General features: G+C 41.0%; 1 protein-coding gene across 15 annotated transcripts in view; it reads left to right on the plus strand.

Annotated features, from left to right (window-relative positions):
* Tle1 (TLE family member 1, transcriptional corepressor) overlaps positions 1–18,793 on the plus strand; it is an 89,402-nt gene extending 70,609 nt beyond the window's left edge. For all 15 annotated transcript variants that reach the window (XM_028754624.1, XM_028754617.1, XM_028754622.1 and 12 more), the window contains 6 exons: positions 10,185–10,434; positions 11,568–11,815; positions 14,249–14,396; positions 16,484–16,634; positions 18,046–18,122; positions 18,222–18,793. In XM_028754624.1, coding sequence (XP_028610457.1) covers positions 10,185–10,434; positions 11,568–11,815; positions 14,249–14,396; positions 16,484–16,634; positions 18,046–18,122; positions 18,222–18,329 — 982 coding nt within the window. In that variant the 3' untranslated portion in view covers positions 18,330–18,793. The remainder of the gene's footprint in view (positions 1–10,184; positions 10,435–11,567; positions 11,816–14,248; positions 14,397–16,483; positions 16,635–18,045; positions 18,123–18,221) is intronic.
* The last annotated feature ends 552 nt before the right edge of the window (positions 18,794–19,345 follow it).

Raw genomic sequence — 19,345 nt, forward strand, 5'->3', positions numbered from 1 at the left:
GCATATGTTTGGGTACACATGGTTACAGATGCTCTGTGCACCAAAGCATGCACACACATGCATGATTTGAAAGCAAAACATAGTGATAGTCTAAGAGACAGTGCTAAGTCTTTCCTTAGCTTGTGAGTTCCTTGTACTTCTTTGTGTTTGAAGCTGTGTTAACACTAGTTTTAGTGATTCATACTGTAGACCCTGAATTCAGGAGGCAGAGTCAGGTGGATTGCAACTCTGGACTACCTAGACTATATATACCATAACTCTGTTTCAATACCACCACCAGCAAAAAGTCCTACAACTATAATTTAACATTATAATGTGCATGGAAACAAAGGCTATAGTAGCAAATGGACTTAAGATGTCCATTGATATCTGAATCCAGTGGCAACTACTAACATGCATGGGGTGATGAGGTGAGCTGCGTTGCTTGAGGAATACAGGATTAGATAGTACAGAATCAGTGAAATTTCCCATTGCTAGGTTCTAGTTATGTAGTCTTATTGCTAACATTAACCCATTAGTTTGCGTGAGTGAATACATGCCATATATCTCCTTGGTGCTTCTCAGAGATTTATAGTGATACATTTAGCCAGAGTGATATTTCTGAAACAGGATAATTTATTTGGAGAAAAAACACAAATTCCAAGTACTATTTGTTATAAGAGTGAGTAGGCTTGAAGAGACTGTCAGCTGTGTAAAGTTCTTAGTGACTGTGCCCATTTGTGACAGACAGTAGCAAATGTTTACAGACTACCCTTTGATAGAACTGATCGGAGGCACTTAAGAGAAATATAGAGAAATCAACATGTCCTGGATAGGGTGAACAAAGAATAATGGTTATACAAATAAGTCTGAGAAAGATCAGCTGAAGGAATATTTGGGTAGGCCTGCTGGAGATAGGATACGTATCCATGGCTTTATAGTGTATCCTATATTTGAGAACAAAGGACTCTTCTCCAGGAAGAGGCTTCTCCCTGTATTTCCTGCTTTGAGGGCCTGATAGTGTGGCCATTGAAAGAATAGCTACCAACTACAATTCCACTTGTGTTAAGTTATGTATAGGCAGAGCTGTAGGTGACAAGTAACCACACATGTCAAAATTGGGATGGGGAAAATCTCCGTAGAAAGAAACATACACAATGCTAAAGCTTCTGTGGGAAGTACTAGGTCAACCAGGATCCAGTGATAGGGACAGCCAGATCATATAGAGGACAAGAAGTAAAGGACTCGTGCACATGGATGCGTGCCTCCTGAGAATGACCTCCAGGTTCAGCTGGGCTGGAGGGACTTTCACATCTGTGGTACAGATGTTTATGTCTGTATCAAATTGGTTATGGTAACTTCTCCATACAACAGCATACCTCTGAACAGATATGTCAGAGGACAGGAAACTTGCAAATATGAAGCTCTTCAGGCCCTTGAGCAGTAATTTAACTCTTCATTCCTACCCCCAGAGGCAACAGTATGCTGCTAAATGAACATCTTGACATTTGTAGCCTTAGTTGCAAAACAATGCATTTTACCCATTGCCTTTGTCTTTCCTTATAAGGTACAGTTTGAGGCCGCCACATCTGCTCATCAATTTCCAGGCATGGTCCCTTCCTCCCTGTGCCTCTTGCATTAAGACTTACTGCCTGGCTAGAAGGGACCTGAATGGGAGGTCACAGCCCAGGAAATATGTGTCGAGGAAGAGGCATTTGTCCTCTGCCCTTTCAGAATCTCCCTATGGTCTTGGGGCAGTTGTTCTGCATTTTCCTGATGCCATGATTCCTTAATACAGATCTTCATGCAGTGGTGACTCCCAACCATAAAACTATTTTTGCTGCTACTTCATAACTAGTTTTGCTACTATGACAAATTATAATGTAAATATCTGTGTTTTCTGATGATCTTAGATGACCACTTTGAAAGGGTCATTGAACAACCAAAGGGGTCTCAAGCCAAACAGTGAGAACCACTGTTGTAGGGACTAAATTGACAAGACAGGTTGACAGAATACACATAAACTATATTAATTTTTTACGTGTTATTGAGATTCTTTACAGGATAATAAGTTTGCAAATATGAATCAAGGCAGAGAACTCCTACAAGAACACTTGTACAGAATGGAATGATGGCAAGAGAAAGTTTAGATTCAAGGCAGGGAGTTGTAGTACCTGTGATGTGTTGGAAAATGAATGGAAGAAAAGGATTATTTTGATCTATTTCACCATTGGTTCCTTGACTTTAGTGATAAGCTGCAGTTTTAAGTTTTAGGACTTAGTTTTATGGGAGGTGGGATAGAAAGTCTCTCCAACTAATATGCCAATGAAGCATAATTTAGGTGGTGTCTTAGTTTGCTTTCCATTGCTATGGTAAACATCGCGACCAAAAGTAGCTTGGGGAGGAAAAAGGAAAGTGTTGACTGAACATACACTGCCTAGGAAACAGCTTATCACTGAGGAGAATCAGGGCAGGAACCTGGAGCAGGAACGGAAGGAGAAATCAGGGAGGGATGCTGTTTACTTGCCTGCTCCTCAGGTTTATGTTCAGCTTGCTTTCCTGCACCTTCCAAGACCACCTCCCAAGGATGATGTGAATTTGGAAATGCTTGGGATTAGGCAGTGGCGAGATGCTTGCCTAAACCATAGCTCTGTTGAAGAGTTTTCACACATCACATGCTCCCTCGGATGCCTCACTCATAGAACCTCTGCAGATATATTTTCACAGACATTTGCATTCTGGTAGCCCCCTGTTAGGTCTGTTACACACACATTGACCTTGCATTATAGTCATGTGAGCAAGTCCTGTTTCTGCCTTCTTCCTCTTATTAGAACTAAAGTTCCCAAAATTTCCTTGTCCCTTGAGCAGAGATACCCTTTTTCGGGTAGTAGTTGTAAGTCAGCCTATTTATAGTTTGGCTTCAGATTGTAGAGTAGTTCAGGTTCTTTCACCCTGTGCTTGAACCTCAGACACATAATTCAGAAGTCTTCACTTACTTGTATAAAACTTAAATTAGGCTTTTGAACTTCTTTTGGGGGACAGGTATATAGCCTAAAGGGAAAAGAAAGCATGCCATTAGAGAGAAATTACCTCTTAGGAAAAAACTGTTTTATAGTAACTTCTAGCCAAGATGGCTCTTCCATGACATTTCCCTCTGCCTTGTCTGATGATTAGCGTGGCTCCTTTAGTGGATTTGAAACTTTAGATGTCTTCAAACTTACATGATGTGTTAGGGTTTTTTTTTTGAGAAACAGAACTAGTATATAATAGAGAGGAAAGGACAAAGAATTCACCTACATGATTATGGAAATTGAGAAATCCCATGGTCTACCATCAATAAGCAGAAATCCTGGAAAATCTGACTGTGCACTTCTGAGTCTGAAGGCAGGGGAATGGGATGGATTGGAAAGGCATAGCAGTTTCAGTTGGAGTTTCAATTCAAGTCTGGTAGCCCGAGAGCCAAGGCTACTGATATCACAATGACAGGCCAGGCCAAGCAGGAAGTAAAAAACCTTTCTCACCTTTTTTTGCTGTTTTGGCTGGGTTGTTTTGTTTTTGTTTGTTTGTTTTGTTTGTGCTGTTTTTCCCATTGTTTGGACAATGTCCAGTGTTGCTTGCCTACATTGGTGAGGGTGGGTCATTTTATTTTATCTACCAATGAGATGCTAATCTCTTTAGAAACAACTCTCAGATACAGCTAGAATGTTTTCAGCCATCTGGGCATTCCCTAGCCTGGGCAGATTGACACATATAATTAACCACCACAGTGATATTTGACTTTTGAAGGCTGTTGCCTGCTAAAAATAACGTCTATTCTCTGGTTTGCTTTTTCTATGTGGGTATTAGTTTAACTTGCTTTCAACTTGCTGGGTTGTTGGGTTTCTTCAGTTACTTTAAAGCAGGGCTTGTCTTTGATGTGTGGTTACAATTGTCCCTCCATGTACTCCCTTTTTCCTCTTTACCTCTTCAGAAATGACTTTGAGTTTATGAGATAGAAATAGAGCCTGCGTATTTCTTCTTCACTTTTGTCTATAGCAGGTAGTTTCTTTTGCTAGAATTTTCAATTTGTCTAGTATACCATGTTTCCTCCAGAAATCTTAGGGCATGTTTTGTATTGTTTGACAACCTTGCTCTGTTGTCCTGCCCCAGCATACTTAAAAGTCTGGAAATGTTTAGCATGTTAGTACTTGGACATCTCATGTTGACTCTGCCTGAGTCATATCCCTGTTTATCAACATCTTATATATGTTATTTTTTTTTCTGCTAGTGTTCAGACTCAGTTGTTAAACGCCAATTCTTCTATGGGCTGATGAAGACGTTTCATTCGACTTTAGAGAACTGGAATAGTAAAGGCAGAAATGTCCTATGTGATAAATGCTGTAGCAAAGATTCAGAGGAAAAGCTACGTGCAAGGAGTGGTGGATGGGAGCCCCAGGTGATAAGTACCCGGGAGAGAGGGGATGCTCTTCTAGGCCAAAGTGAAAGTTCCCAGTAATGTGGGATACCTTGAAGATGTGGCAGCAGGTAATGTTCTGGGGACTGAATTGTGTTTCTGAGTGGCAAGGAGCTTAGTGTCCTAGGAAACAAGACCAGTTGACTTTAAAATCTTGAAGGACCTCAGAAGCTAAAAAGAGGTTAGAGAGAGCTAGTCAAGGTTTTTGAACTGCTCGGGATTTTTCTACCTGTCAACATAGTAAGGACTTTCATATCAGCAGTGCCATGTCCTTGAGCAACAGGGACTTATCCTTCATCTCCAGAGTCTGCCTCATTACTGTTTACTGGATTCTGCTATTGCTGTTTGATCTATTTTCAGGCCACTGGCAAGTCTTTAAACACCTGTTTACCTTTGGTTACAGAGCACAGCATATATTTGTTAACAGAAGACAGTCCGTTTGCTCAGGGTGCATTCTTGCTATTCAGCTAACTGTTCTGGGAAGAACCTCAGGAGAGGACCCTTTCCTTTTAGCACTTTATCGCTACTGTGTACCCAATAAATGAAAAGCCCTTTGCTCTCAATGGGTGCTGATTTCATTTCCTCTTAAAGTGGTAAGTCCAGTGGGCTTTCCTTTCACTTCTCCAGTTCCACCTCCTGATTTCAGAATCAGAATTGAATGAATCAGTAGGAGGCTAGCCAGAAGGCTCTGGAGGCTGGGGATCCTTAATGGGATTGTCTTGGTGTAAGTAGAGTGGTCCCAGATCTTTCAGTTTCTGACTCACAGTTTGCTACTAGTGTCCTCTTCCCTATTGACATTTATTCACATCTTTACCTATGGACTTTTCACTGTGCTTGTTCTTGTGACCTACTTAGCTTATTAGACATCTCTTGCTTGCCTGATTGTTCCTACCTGTGGTTTTCTCTTTTCCTGGATCCAAGGGTACTTGCACTTCCCCACTGGAAGGATATTCAGCAGAACCTCATTGGCCATTTTATCTGTGGTGAATTAACAACACTGTTGTTTCCTGGAGACCCACTATAGTTCCCAGTACTTTCTTAATCCTAACAACCAATTGTGCTTCTATTGTATTATTTTTTGGTTTTGCGGGGTTTTTTGTTGTTGTTTTGTTTGTTTATTTTTTTATGTCCTGTGGATCAGGAAACAGATGCATCATAGGCTGGAGAATAGCTAGTCAGTAAGAGCATCCATGTTTGGTGTAGCTAGCAAGATAGTGCCCCTTGTCAAGTCCATTTAACATAAAATTCTAGGTTCTTCAACTTGGTCTTGGACTGAATATAATGGGTGAATTGGTTAGGAGATCTTCCCTCTGTTTTTTCTTGAATAAATAAATGTGTCATTTTAAAGATGTAATACAGGTACAGAGCAGTGCATGTATGCTGTGTATACTGCTCAGTTGCTTCTTATTGGCAGTACCCACCTCTTCCAACAGCTCTTACATTGAAGAGCAATGCAAATCCTTCTCTTAGAAGGTCTGCTCATCACTTCAGCCATGTGGAAAACTGATACTGTGTTTTTTGACTCTTTGTGAGCATTTACAAACATAATCAGGCCATTCTTTTCTCTGACCTTATCTAATTCGGGTCTAAAAGAATAGTCCTCACTTATGTACGTATGTATGTGACAATGAGATGGCATTCTGATGGCATTTGCTTTATGTCACATAGGAAGTCAATTGCTCTCTTGTCTATTGGTTTTGCTCTATCTTGTATATACACATGGGGACACAGTCTCAGCCTACCTACAAATTCAGGTTCCTCTGCCTCTGCCCCTGAGCAGTGCCACCCCAATCATGCTCATATATTATAGTTTGTGCATTGTGGTGCTTGTGTCTTTAGTAATAATGACCTCAAAGTGAAAGGATGTTGATTTGATTAAAATGTGTGATACTTGTTCTGTTTCATTATTACTATCTTATTTTCATGATTTGTAAATTAAACTTCACCATCGATTGTTCATTAGAAACATAGCTATGATGTGGATTTTTGTTTTAGGCACCTACCTGAGGCCCAGTAATGTATCCCATGAGAATAAGGAAAGGGGGTTGTGCTGACTGTCTGTTTGCAAATTCTCCATCCTGACTAGTGGTGTTATTCTTAATTTCTCAGCCAGTAGAGAAGATAGTCTCCTCTGGGGTCTCTATCATTGACATGATATGGGGTATTGAAAGTTCCTGTTATTTTTTGTGGATGAATAACTAATTGCAGCCATCTCTGTTCCCCTCTTGTTTTTCTCTTTATGAATCCCTGGAGGAGAGCTCACAGCCTGAGTGTTGTTCTGGTTTATTCATTTGTTGAGGCTCTATAGCTTCCTCTCAGGCCCCCAGGACTGATTTATTAGCATCCATATGGGATATAGGCTTCCCATGGGACAGATGAGTGTTCAAAGCTCTCATTGCACTGTGACTCCATTTTAAATTGCCTCACTATGATGCTTACAAGCTCCTGTGTTGTTGGAAGAACACACCTGGGAGATAGGTCTCCCAAAGACTAATAGACAGGTCTCCTGTCTGTACTTGGTACAGATATTTTATTATTCTGAAACATTTAACTGTAACCATTAGGATTCTAATTGAAGATAAAATAGCCTTCCACTGAAAACCTGGGATTGCTGGAAGGGTACCTGATGCAAATTTGTTTCTTTGTTGGGGCCCATCTTGATGTATGAAGACTAAGTCCATTATGAGGAGTACCGTTCCCTAGGCAGAAGATCCTCAACAGTGTTAAGAGGAGAAAGCTAGGTGAGATTGAGCAAGTATGGTTGGATCCATTTGTTTATTCTATCTACTCTTGACTGGGTTTGATACTTCAGGTTCATCATTTGACTTCACCATAATGGTAGGCTGTAACATGGGATTGCAAGCCAGGTAAACCCTTCTTTCTCTGAGTTGCTTGTTGTCAGTGGTTTTTTGTTGTTGTTTTTCTGTTTGTTTGTTTGTTTGTTTGTTTTTAAATGACAGCAACAGAAATGGAACAGAACTATTACATAACTTTGCTAGTGGATTTTGAATTTTGTCCTACCAGTTATTTGAAGTTCAGAATTCTTGAAGGACAATAATAATAGACTCAAACCTCTCAGCTTTGGTAGTTTTGTCTCCAAGGGCAACAAAGTACTATTTGATTCAAACTACTGATATCCCATAATATGTAGTGTCAGTCTCTATTCAAATAACTATTATATACACACACACACACACATACACACACACACACACATATACATATTGCTAAGAATTCAGAGAGTCTTTCTGAATTGAAAAAAAGTCAGTGCATGATTTTGAGGATTGAAGAATTAAGAACTGAGGCAGTGAGATATATACATATATATATATATATATATATATATATATATATATATATATATATATGTATAATCTCCCAGAAAATTCTTTGTGATTCCTGTTCTGTAGCTCAGTTATTCAATCTGATTGCTAGGCCTAATGACACATGCCTGTTACTCTAGCTAATTGAAGAGGTTAGGCAGGAAGACAAAAACTTCAATGTCATCCTATATGACTTAGTGGGACTCTGTCTGCAGAAAGGGGCTAGAGATAGGGGTTTCTGTAGTCGAAACCTTGCTTAGCATGCATAAGGCCCTTAGTTCAATCCTCTACAATACAAGGGAAAAGAAGCAAAACCAAAGTACCAGAGTAATCTTCATGATTCTGTCTTCATCACTATGGGAGTCATGGTAAAACAGCATTGTTAACAGCTGGTGACAAATAGCCTCTTTCCAATGGCCACTGAAGCCAGTTTTCCAAGAGATAATGGAGATGTAAGATCTTTCCTTTGGATGAAGCATGGGATGGGTCATTCAAAGACTTCATTTATTTGATACGTTGCTTTTATGGAGGGAAATAGGAACCTATCTTTATTTCTAGGCTGTTGAATGTGCATTTTAAGTACAGCCTCATAGAGAATTGTATTGAGTATCACTTTTCAGTTTTGTGCCATGTTAGTTTGTACAGTTTGAGTTATTAGCAGAATAAAAATTCAAGAGCTCTGTTAGTATTCATGGTGTTTATATATGTCAAAACATCAAGGACATGTTCCAGAAAGGACTCATTCTTATCCATGGAGGTAGCAGGAACAGAAAAATCCTTCAGGCTTTGTTTATGCTTGGTGACTAAAACTCCTAGAGGAGAATAACAGGGCTCTCCAGTCTAGGATGAGAGCAGAAATACTACATATCTAAGTGGCTTTGCTCTGTGTTTATGATGCCCATTGTGTGCTAGCTCTTGGGAGTCAAGTAATAATTTAATACATTGAAAAAAAATCTTAAATTTTGTTGCCAGAGATAAAAGTACATGACCAGGATTAGGCTCATTTCTCCTGAACTGGGAAGAGAATAGCAGACAGACAATATGAAAGTTTCACTTGCTGCTCATGAAAGTCAGCAACCCAGGGCAGGGGTCAGCCCAGCAGCATCTGCTACCACCCTCTGAAGTTACTTCCCATCTTCAAAGTCAGCTTGCAGTCTGGAGGACTTCCTGAGTCCAGTCAGCTTGCTTTCTTAGGCATTGGGATGGAAAGGCATCACTCCTTTTTTCTTTATTGTTTTCATGGAGCCTTGGCCTTGTGCACCCTAGGGAGGGCTCAACCCTGAGCCTTCCTTTCTTTCCCTTTTGAAAATGTTAGAAACTTTAATTTTTAGGTAAGTTTCAGGTTCACAGAAAAATGTGGAGAAAGTACTCAAGTGTCCCCCTTTCCTAACTCCATTTCAAGTACAGAACTAAAGTGAAAGTGCTCTCTACAAGTTCCACCTGCTTCCCACTGTACAGCATATGGTGCCCTGGCTAATGTGGAACTGGGAATATACTCTATTAGCTGGTTCCATTGCCTCCATCAGATATAATTGTCATTCTGGGGTAAATATGAGAAATGTTGGGTAAGAAATCTGTCATCTGATATCAGAATCTCTTTTTTCTTGATTATGTAAGAGCAATTTGAGATAAAAGTATAAAATAATATGATTTAAAAGCAGTTTTAAAAAAGTTTTATGTTTATGTGTATTTTTATACATATATATTAATATACCATTTGTGTCTATTCATGGAGGAAATAAGAAAATGTCAGATGTCCTAGAAGTAGAGTTATCAAGTTTGTGAGTTACCATGTGTGTGCTGGGACTAGAACCCATGTCTTCTGCAAGAGCAGCCAGTGCCATGAACCACTGATCATCTTTTCCACAAGCCATTTTTATTTGTTTGTTTGTATTTTAAGATACATTATTTTTGAAGATTTATTATTTTTTGAATATGAGTACTCTATCTGCATGTACACCTGTGTGACAGAAGAAAAACCATCAGGTAACATTACAGATGGTTGTGAGGTACCATGTGGTTACCTAGGAATTGAATTCAGGACCTCTGGAAGAGCAGACAGTGCTCTTAACGTCTGAACCATCCCTCCAGCTCCATGATTAGCGTTGTTAAAGACATTATCTTAAGTGTTTTAAATTGTAAGAATCATGTGTGAGGTAGGTGGAAGGCTATATTAGTTTAGAAGCATGTTTTTTATAGTGAGATTTGAAAGAGATTTTTCAGAATTTGTAAGAAACAATTTTAAAACATTTAACACGGAGTTTTGTGTATTTTAGAGCATTGTAAAATAGTAGCTTGAAATATAGACTTTAAATGTAAAGACTTCGACTTGTTTTGATTTCAGGAGAAATCATGGCAAGGAAGCCCCCACCTTTCCCCATCTCCAGGCTATAGCTCCCTTTGTGATAATGTGGTTTTCTTTCATTTAGAGCGTACTCCTTCCATGTTACTGCTGATGGCCAAATGCAGCCTGTCCCTTTTCCCCCTGATGCCCTCATCGGACCTGGGATTCCTCGACATGCTCGGCAGATCAACACCCTTAACCACGGCGAGGTGGTGTGTGCAGTGACCATCAGCAACCCCACAAGGCACGTGTACACAGGTGGCAAGGGCTGCGTTAAGGTCTGGGACATCAGCCACCCTGGCAACAAGAGCCCCGTCTCTCAGCTGGATTGTCTGGTGAGCAAGCAAGAGGTTCACCTGAGCTGCACTTTCATGAGGAGGGAATAGAAGCCCCTCTGTTTTCTATGTTAGCTGGTCAAGCTTCTGCCCCTTTGGTGAATTGAGCAGGATTAGGTTACTACTACTACATTGGTTAAATCCCAGTGTTGATAGACTAATTTTTGGAAATGTATTTCAGTGGTTTGGAGCTCACTTTGTAGACATGATTTCTAAGATGATGTCCTGTGCAGTAGAGAAAAGGTAGTTAATGTGAACTCCGAGCCCACCTATCTACTCATCATTAAATTTCCCTGTAAACTTCAGCTAAATATCAAATCTTCAACATTTGCTAATGTGGCATGAAAACCCTTCCACATTGGTTTGGTATTGTCAAAGAGGTGGGGAGGTGGCAGCCTTTCTGCCATAGCTTCAGTAAGACTGGAACAGAAAGAATTGCCTCCCCAAACACTAAGCTACTCCATCAAGGGTCTAAAAGCACTGATTCGCCTTGTGATTGCTAGACCGGTGATGGTGGTCTTCAGCAGACTCTGAACTGGGCTGCTCTGCCTATACATCTAGATGATGTTGTTCTCAAATGAGAAGGGCAGATCTTTTAGAAACAAAAACCTATTGCACGCACGTGTACGTGTGTTGTGGTTTTGTTGTAGTAATGCATACTTATACTGAAAATACCCTTTATCCCTCTATCTGGGTTAGTTAGCTTTGATAGGGAGTCACAGTAGCTATAGTAATACTGAGAATGCCAATCCATTAAATTCTTAAATAAGTACTCAGTGTTCATTGAGAAGTGTCAGGAAAAATGAAAAGCAGATTTGGTGAGTCTGCACTGTCCAACAGTAAATGATGGTGTAGGGCCATGTTCCCCACAGGAAAGTGTACTCACACCTGCCTTCCACCTAGATGCTTTCAAGTCTGTCTCTGCATTTGCAAATCAGGAATACAGCTGAGCAGCCCTGTGAGTTTATTTAGTCTTTGGAAGAAGACAATGGCAGTTGGACCCTGGTCTTTCCTGTAGAACAGAGTGTTCATAAAATCTCTCTCTTGAAGTTAAAAAACAGAACAGCATTTAGGAATACACAGTATTATCAGTTGGCAGTGCTCCACAGTGATTACATTCTGCTATTTCACAGAATAGAGATAACTACATCCGTTCCTGTAAATTGCTACCTGATGGCTGTACTCTCATAGTGGGAGGGGAAGCCAGTACTCTCTCCATCTGGGACCTGGCAGCTCCAACTCCCCGAATCAAGGCAGAGCTGACATCCTCAGCCCCTGCCTGCTATGCCCTGGCCATCAGCCCTGACTCCAAGGTTTGCTTCTCATGCTGCAGTGATGGCAACATCGCAGTGTGGGACCTACACAACCAGACCCTGGTGAGGTAAGTACAGGGACTCTCCTCGGGGAAGCCTCAATTAAGAGGCTTCTGTTTGTTGAGTGTTGATACAGAGGCTAACTGGCCAGCTGTGGGTGACAAGTGCACTTGCCATATGCCAGAGTGTCCCAAGACCTTATATTGTTCATGTTCTCATTCTTTTGTCCATGTTGAGATGGCAGATGTAGCTTTGTCAAAGGACAACATAATGTGGAGTAAATAACAATATAAGGAAGGGCCTTCAGTCTAAATGATTTAAGCCTGGCCAGAATCTTATTTGTGCAAATGGAAATCTACTGACACAAGACAACAAAAGAACATTAAAAATAAGCTTTCATTGCATTGAAACCAAAAAAGAGCTTTCAAATATCTGTATTTCTCCATAGCTAACTAAGAGGGCCATTCTGCTTGGGAACACGCAGACCTCTGATTGGCTTCAAGATCATCTCTCCTCCCTCAGCAGCTAGTCTGGTTCTATTTAATACACATAGCAGAATCATTCCAGAAACTATTTTTAAGATTAAGCATTTAAGTCAAATGTAGTGGTGGAAACCTTTAACCTAGCTTTTAGGAAGAAGAAAGGGTTTTTTTTAAGTCAAGGCTGTCTGTACCTCTATCCTCTATTTTAGAGATAAGGAACCCAGGCACTTGACTCTGATCCTGTAGTCAGACCTGGCATTTGCTTGCATGCTGGCTCCCTGGAGTAAGCACCAGTCATGTGTGTGTATATGTGTGTACTCACACCTGCCTTCCACCTAGATGCTTTCAAGTCTGTCTCTGCATTTGCAAATCAGGAATACAGCTGAGCAGCCCTGTGAGTTTATTTAGTCTTTGGAAGAAGACAATGGCAGTTGGACCCTGGTCTTTCCTGTAGAACAGAGTGTTCATAAAATCTCTCTCTTGAAGTTAAAAAACAGAATGGGAGCCAAAGGTGCTTCATATGTGTTTTAATTTGGACTGGCCATGCGTGGCCAGTGGGTGCTCTGTGTGACAGAGTCCTGTATCTCCTATGACACAAACTATTCTCAGCAGTCAACAGCTTGACAGTCTTACTAGGAAGTGCATGGAGAGGGAGGCTGGAGGAGCCCCTCCCCCAGTGCTGATGGTCCACAGGGAAAGAAGTTTGGACTGAAGACCTAATAATTCTTTGAGTTGAAGAGGTGATAACAAGTCAGGATGAAAGAAAAAGGTTGTGACAATTGTTTGAAGAGACAAAAGGAAGAAACGTACCACAGACTCCTTCATTCCAGGTTGATCGTGGAGAGGCCAGTTAGCACTGCTGAGGTCCTCTTGCTGGGCATCAGCAGGGAATACTGGGCATGTGGGAGAAGAATACAGGTAGGGACAGGAGCTGCAGTAGGGATTGTGCTTGTGAGAGAAAGATTTCTAGCTCATATGTTGGCTAAGAATTCAGGGCAGCATGGTGATTTTTCTTTCCCTTGCACTTTTAAATTCTAAGCTTGACGCTCTGTGGTAATAAGATATGGGGGGCCTAGGGTAAGAAAGGACATTATTGGCATTGAAATTCCTAAGCAGTTCTATTCTGGGTCTTTCCACATTCTGAAGGTGGGTCCTGACCTCTCTGATCTGCCCTGGCCAAAGCATGCTCAGCATGTAGAGTCAAGTTTGTGAGAGTCACTGCGTGTGCTCCCTCCCCATCTGCCAACCCCAAACCCCTCTGTGTGCATATTGTTCTCTCTACTGCCAGTATGACTTGTTGCCTCCCTCGTGCCCTTCCAGGGATCAGAAATCCTTGCTACCTGGTTGATTTTGGATGTCCTTTGAAGGTTGCTTGAAGGTTGTAAAGAAAGCCTTGTTGGGGTGGGGTGGGGTGGCAAGTGTCTGTCCTCCTCAGTACTTTTCTTTGTGTCTCTCTGATGTCAAGAGGCCTGCTTGACCCTTAGTCTCTGGGAGTCCACATTTTCTCATGCAAGGCCCTTTATGATTCAGAAGGGCTGAGTACACAGAGTTCATACTGTGCTAGCAGGAAGGGCCCTATGCTAGATTATCTTCTAAATAAATGTGTTGTTGGAATAAGCCCTTTCCTTTCTGTGGGTTCAAACCTTGGCCACTGAAGGAATGGTCTTTATCTTTCCTTAAGGAAATTGGTTTTTGTGTGTTTATCTTTATTGTCTCTTAGTACTTAAACTATTTTCCAGGCCAGGGAAGAATTTCACTGGGTCTGTTTATCAGAGGCAATAGGATACCTGGCTTCTGGCAGCATCCTGCAAGCCAGTGCATTTCTTTAGGCCTTGCGTCTTGAAAAAAGAACCAGAACCTGCAGGGGCTGTTTCCTGTGTTCCTCAGGGGAAGGTTTCTTTGATACTGCACACCAACAGACACTGAGATGACACACAGTGAGTCCAAAACTAACAACACAACAGTGTTTACCTTGAGCTCTGGCAGGAAATCATTATTCAGTCTGGTTTGTTTTATCAGGCAATTCCAGGGCCACACAGATGGAGCCAGCTGTATTGACATTTCTAATGATGGCACCAAGCTCTGGACAGGCGGTTTAGACAACACTGTGAGGTCCTGGGACCTGAGAGAAGGGAGGCAGCTGCAGCAGCATGACTTCACTTCACAGGTGAGTGCTTGGCTCTGGCCTGCTGTGGAGTCAGAAGGGTTCTGTGGATCGTTCTCCCAACACACCATCAGGGTAGCATGAGTGTTAAAAACCACAGCCATACAACACACACACACATTCAGACTCACCCTGTCCCCACTGAAAAGGGGTATGGTTATAAAAATCCTGTGAGTCAAACTCTGTTCAGTTGCTGTATGTACACCTGGAAGGAGTTTATACAGTAGAGAATAATTATATTTTCTTCAGCAGGATACAGTCTGTTTTATGTATGATCACCATCAAATGCAGAATGAGAGTTAAATGAATGTTAATTTGTTTCAAGGAGTTTAAGAACCTATGGACACCCATCTCATTTCTTAACCTTAAAAAACAACCATGGTGAAGTCCCAACATGAGGGGGCATGTGGACACTAGGATCCACTCCTAACCAAGAGGCCATTTGCTATTGATACCCACTGATAATGAAAAATCTGTGTTCCCCAATGGAGGATCATTAGGTACAGCTACTACACTCTGGGCAGGCCCCATACCTCAGAGCAATTAACCAACACAAACTCCATGGGGCGTTGTGGGGTAGGGGCCTTTTTTATGTTCTTTTATTTGGTTTGGGGGATTTTTGACTTACTGATATTTTGCTTGTTTGTGTGTTTGAGAGGGGAGGTAAAGAGAGAATATAAAGATGGTTGGGTAAGAAGGTGGGGAGGATCTCTGAGAATGAGGGAGGTAGGAAACATGATTAAAATGTTTTGTATGAAAATAGAAAAAAGTATCACGACCAACTAGATCTATAGAAGGTTTTGACTTATAGGTTAGGCTTGGCTCTAGTGCAAGGCAGTCCTACTACTTCAGCCTCCAGATTACTAGGAGTCAAGGTGTACGCTACTATGACTGAGTAGAGTTTTAAAATAATCTAAAGCAGCAACATTTGGAGGAATAGTCAGATGTCCTGTCTGAATGTAAACTTACTTGGCAAAAGGAGTGCTTGCCCTTTTCTGGTGTCTTCCTCATGGTAAAGCTGTTCTTTTGTGTATTACTCAGTGCCCTCCCTTACTCCCTCTCTCTTGCTTGCTTGCTCACTGTGTGTCCTTTTGTTTATAGATAATAAAAAAAAGGTAAAAATGGAAAACAACTATATATTTATTGTTTCAATTTCATCCTGCTCCTCTGATAAAAATTTCATGACAGAAAGCAGTTTAGAAGGAAAACTATTTATTTAGTTAACTATTCCAGATCACAGTCCATTGTTGTCAGAAAGTCACATTGTATCCATAGTCAAGGGGCAGAGAGGAAGGGAGTACCACACACAGCTGGTACAATAACTGTTTTTTCACTCAGTCCAAGGCTTAGCTTGTGAAGGGATGACACGTACATGGTGGGTCTGTCCACCTCAAATATCCCAACTAAGGAAATCTCATAGGCTTGTCTACAGGCTGACCAAATCCAAGTAATTCTTCATTGAAATCATTTCCAGACAACTCTAGGTTGTGTCAACTGTCACATATACTAATTTTAGGTGACTATTGATTTTAGTTTTATAATCTTTCCTGGTCTACCCTTCTGTAGAATATGCAGGATGTAATTTTTGGTCACCAGTTTTAAACTTAAGAAAATTTCAAATGTCTATAAATGTCAATCATGCAAGCCTATATCAAACATGTCTATAAATATCAATCATGCAAGCCTGTATCAAACATGTCTATAAATGTCAATCATGCAAGCCTGTGTCAAGCACAGACATTACATAGCCTAAACAGTTATCCGTGCCTGGCCAGTTTTGTTATACCATTCTCACTCCGAACACTGGATTACAGATCCTAGACATTGTATTTCTCTCATAAGTCTTTCAGTTAGTGTCTCTTAATGATGATTTCCAATGCTATTCTTAAAGATAATCTTTATTTCACAGAACTTTTAGCCTCTCATTTGTTAAGTAGATGACTCTGAGCTGGCCTGCATCCCATGCCCTTTCCCAGTCTGGATTTGATAGATTAAACCTGTTTTTTGACCCCGTGCTTGCCCACTTGCTGCCTTCTTACTTCCTTAATTTATTGAGTAAAGTCATCAGTGATCTGTCTTACGTATAACAGATCTTCTCCTTGGGATACTGTCCAACCGGGGAATGGCTTGCCGTGGGCATGGAAAGCAGCAACGTGGAAGTCCTGCATGTGAACAAACCTGACAAGTACCAGCTGCACCTCCACGAGAGCTGTGTGCTGTCCCTAAAATTTGCTTATTGTGGTGAGTTCAGCTACAAGAGTGTCAGTGGCTTAAAGGGAAAATACTTTTTAAAATATGCTTAGATGGTATCTGGGGGAAAAAAATGTGTTGCTCCATGCAGCTGGATGCAATAATTCTATTCCCCCTCAGAGCAGAGTAATGTGTGTCTCAGCCTGCTTTGTTAATTTAAGAAAAGTCAGCAGGCACTGAAATATGGTAGGGGTGGGGCGTAATTGCTGGTGCTCTGAAGTGTGGAGGGTAATGATGTGTAGAGTAGGACCACAGTGAAATCACTATGTGCTGGCTGTATAATGAAGAACCAGGGTCAGAAGGATGTTAGCTGCACTCAGATTCTTTCTGAATAAGAACAGAGAAGAGAAAGTCCATGTGGAGACTGTTGTGAGGCTTGTGTGGTCACATGTTTATTCATTGGCTGTGAGGATAGATGGGTGACTGACACACTAGGTGGACATTCTATAGGCATCTGATAAGATAAGCATTTCTGATTAGTTCAATATTGAATTCTTTTGCTCTCATTGTTTCCATAAGAATGAAAATGGCTGTGACGCTGAGTCGTGTACTGAATAACTCATGATTCTAGTGTGTATACACATACACACACACACTTACTTACAAACAAGCTCAGGTGGTTATCACAGCCAGCTGTCTTTGTCCTTTATCCTCCTGCTACTCAGCTTCCTGTTTTTGAGGCAAGATTTTTCAGTACATTTGGAGCTTGTCTTTTGGTTACACTAGATGGCCAGCAAATGCCCAAGGCCTACCTGTTCTTTGACCTTCCCACAGTTGTCCCTGAGGCTCGGATTGTAAGTACACAAGGCCACATGCTAGAAATCTGAATGTGTGGACATGCTTGCACATGTTTATCCACTCAGTAATCTCCAGCCTTCTGACAGCTTCTTTGATTATGAACAGGATCATCCCAGGGAGCCTAGATTTAATACTTGATTGGATCATAGACCAACAACCCTTTGGACATGGAACTTAGTATGTTAAACATGTTCTCTGTTGGGGATAGCTAGATCATTTCATGGGTAAAAGCAGTTATTATTACTCAAGCATGGTGGTGACCTGAGTTCAATCTTTGAAACCCATGTTAAAAGCTAGATGAGGTAGCTCACATCGGTAAACCCAGCACTCCTACATTGTGAAGAGAAGCAAACAGGAGAATGGCCCTCGAAACTTATAGGGCAGCAATACAAATAGTAATAGAGATCCTGTGTCAGCAGGTGTGAAGGAGAAACACAACAGCGCTGTTCTCTCACATTCACACATGCTTCCTGGCCTGGACATTTGCACTCTTAAATACAAACACACATGCGCACACACCGTACACAAAAATCAGTGCTATTTAATTGATTCCAACAGAGGAAAGTAATATTGCTGAAATCACGTGTGCCTTTGCTAATTCTAGGCAAGTGGTTTGTGAGTACTGGAAAAGACAACCTCCTAAATGCCTGGCGGACACCATATGGAGCCAGCATCTTCCAGGTACGGAAATGCCTACCTTGTGGCCTTTGAAATAACTAGTGAGGTTGCCTCCGAAATGGAACACATTAAATATTCTCTGCCTGCTGTTTTTTCTTACAGTCCAAAGAATCTTCATCAGTGCTTAGCTGTGACATCTCTGTGGATGACAAATACATAGTCACTGGCTCAGGGGACAAAAAGGCTACCGTTTATGAGGTCATCTACTGAGAATATCATGGCTTCATATTATCAGTTGAATTGGGCCAAATGTTTGGAATTTGTAGAAATAGAAGTTATAATTTAAAAAAAAAACATCAAAAAACTGAAGAAACCTGTTTCCAAATCTTGACACAGAACTGCTTTGAGTCTACAAAGAGAAGGCAACAAGTCTATCAGTAGACAGTCACCTGTCTAACTTTGGGTACCACAGTCACTCAGAAGCCACAGGTGTGGGATAGAGAAGCAAGCTGCTGCCTGTCAGTCCTGCCTTGGCCAACTGTGAGCTTACCTTTCTGTTCCTTGCAATTCAATTCACATTGAGTCCTTTGTAGAGCAGTGGTGTCTCCAATGAACTTGTTTCTTGGTTTTGCATCTTGTGATTTTTTTTTCCTTTTTGTATTTTTGTTGTTTCAACATTTGTATAAATTGTAAATATATTTGTTTTATTACAGTAAAACCTTTAGTACCAGTAAGTGGTCTTCCTCCTTGACTCTTTATTCAATATGTTCGAATCATAGATGTGGGCGTTGTGAGTAAAGTCCGTACACACATAGGTAAGTTCTTAGTACTCTTGTTTTTGTGGAAGTATATTTGACTGTGGACATCTGCTCTGTTGGGACTGATCCCATCAAGTCCTTGGGGATCAACAGAGATTCAGGATCAGAACTGAAACTGTCAGTTAATGACAGATTTAATAGAAGAAATTGGAATTACTTTAATACTCATTCTTTGAGACTCTTGTAACTAAAACTTAAAAATGTTATTATGATTTTTATTTTGTTTTTGGTACAGGCTCTTACAATATATTTTAGGCTCACCTTGAGCTGGTAGCAACCCTCTTATCTCAGCTAGGACTACAAGTGTGTGCCACCTTTGCTGACTTGTTTTTTTTTTTTTTTATCTTAGATAATGTATCAAACAATGATTCTGTTTTCATACATGTTCGTCCCTCCTGCCTTCTTCCCCTTCACCCTTACCCCAAAGAAACCCCATCTGCTCTCATAGCTCATAAGTGTGAGCTTGTG

Source organism: Grammomys surdaster, unplaced genomic scaffold, assembly GCF_004785775.1.
Source record: "Grammomys surdaster isolate TR1022 unplaced genomic scaffold, NIH_TR_1.0 126029, whole genome shotgun sequence".
Lineage (NCBI taxonomy): Eukaryota > Metazoa > Chordata > Mammalia > Rodentia > Muridae > Grammomys > Grammomys surdaster.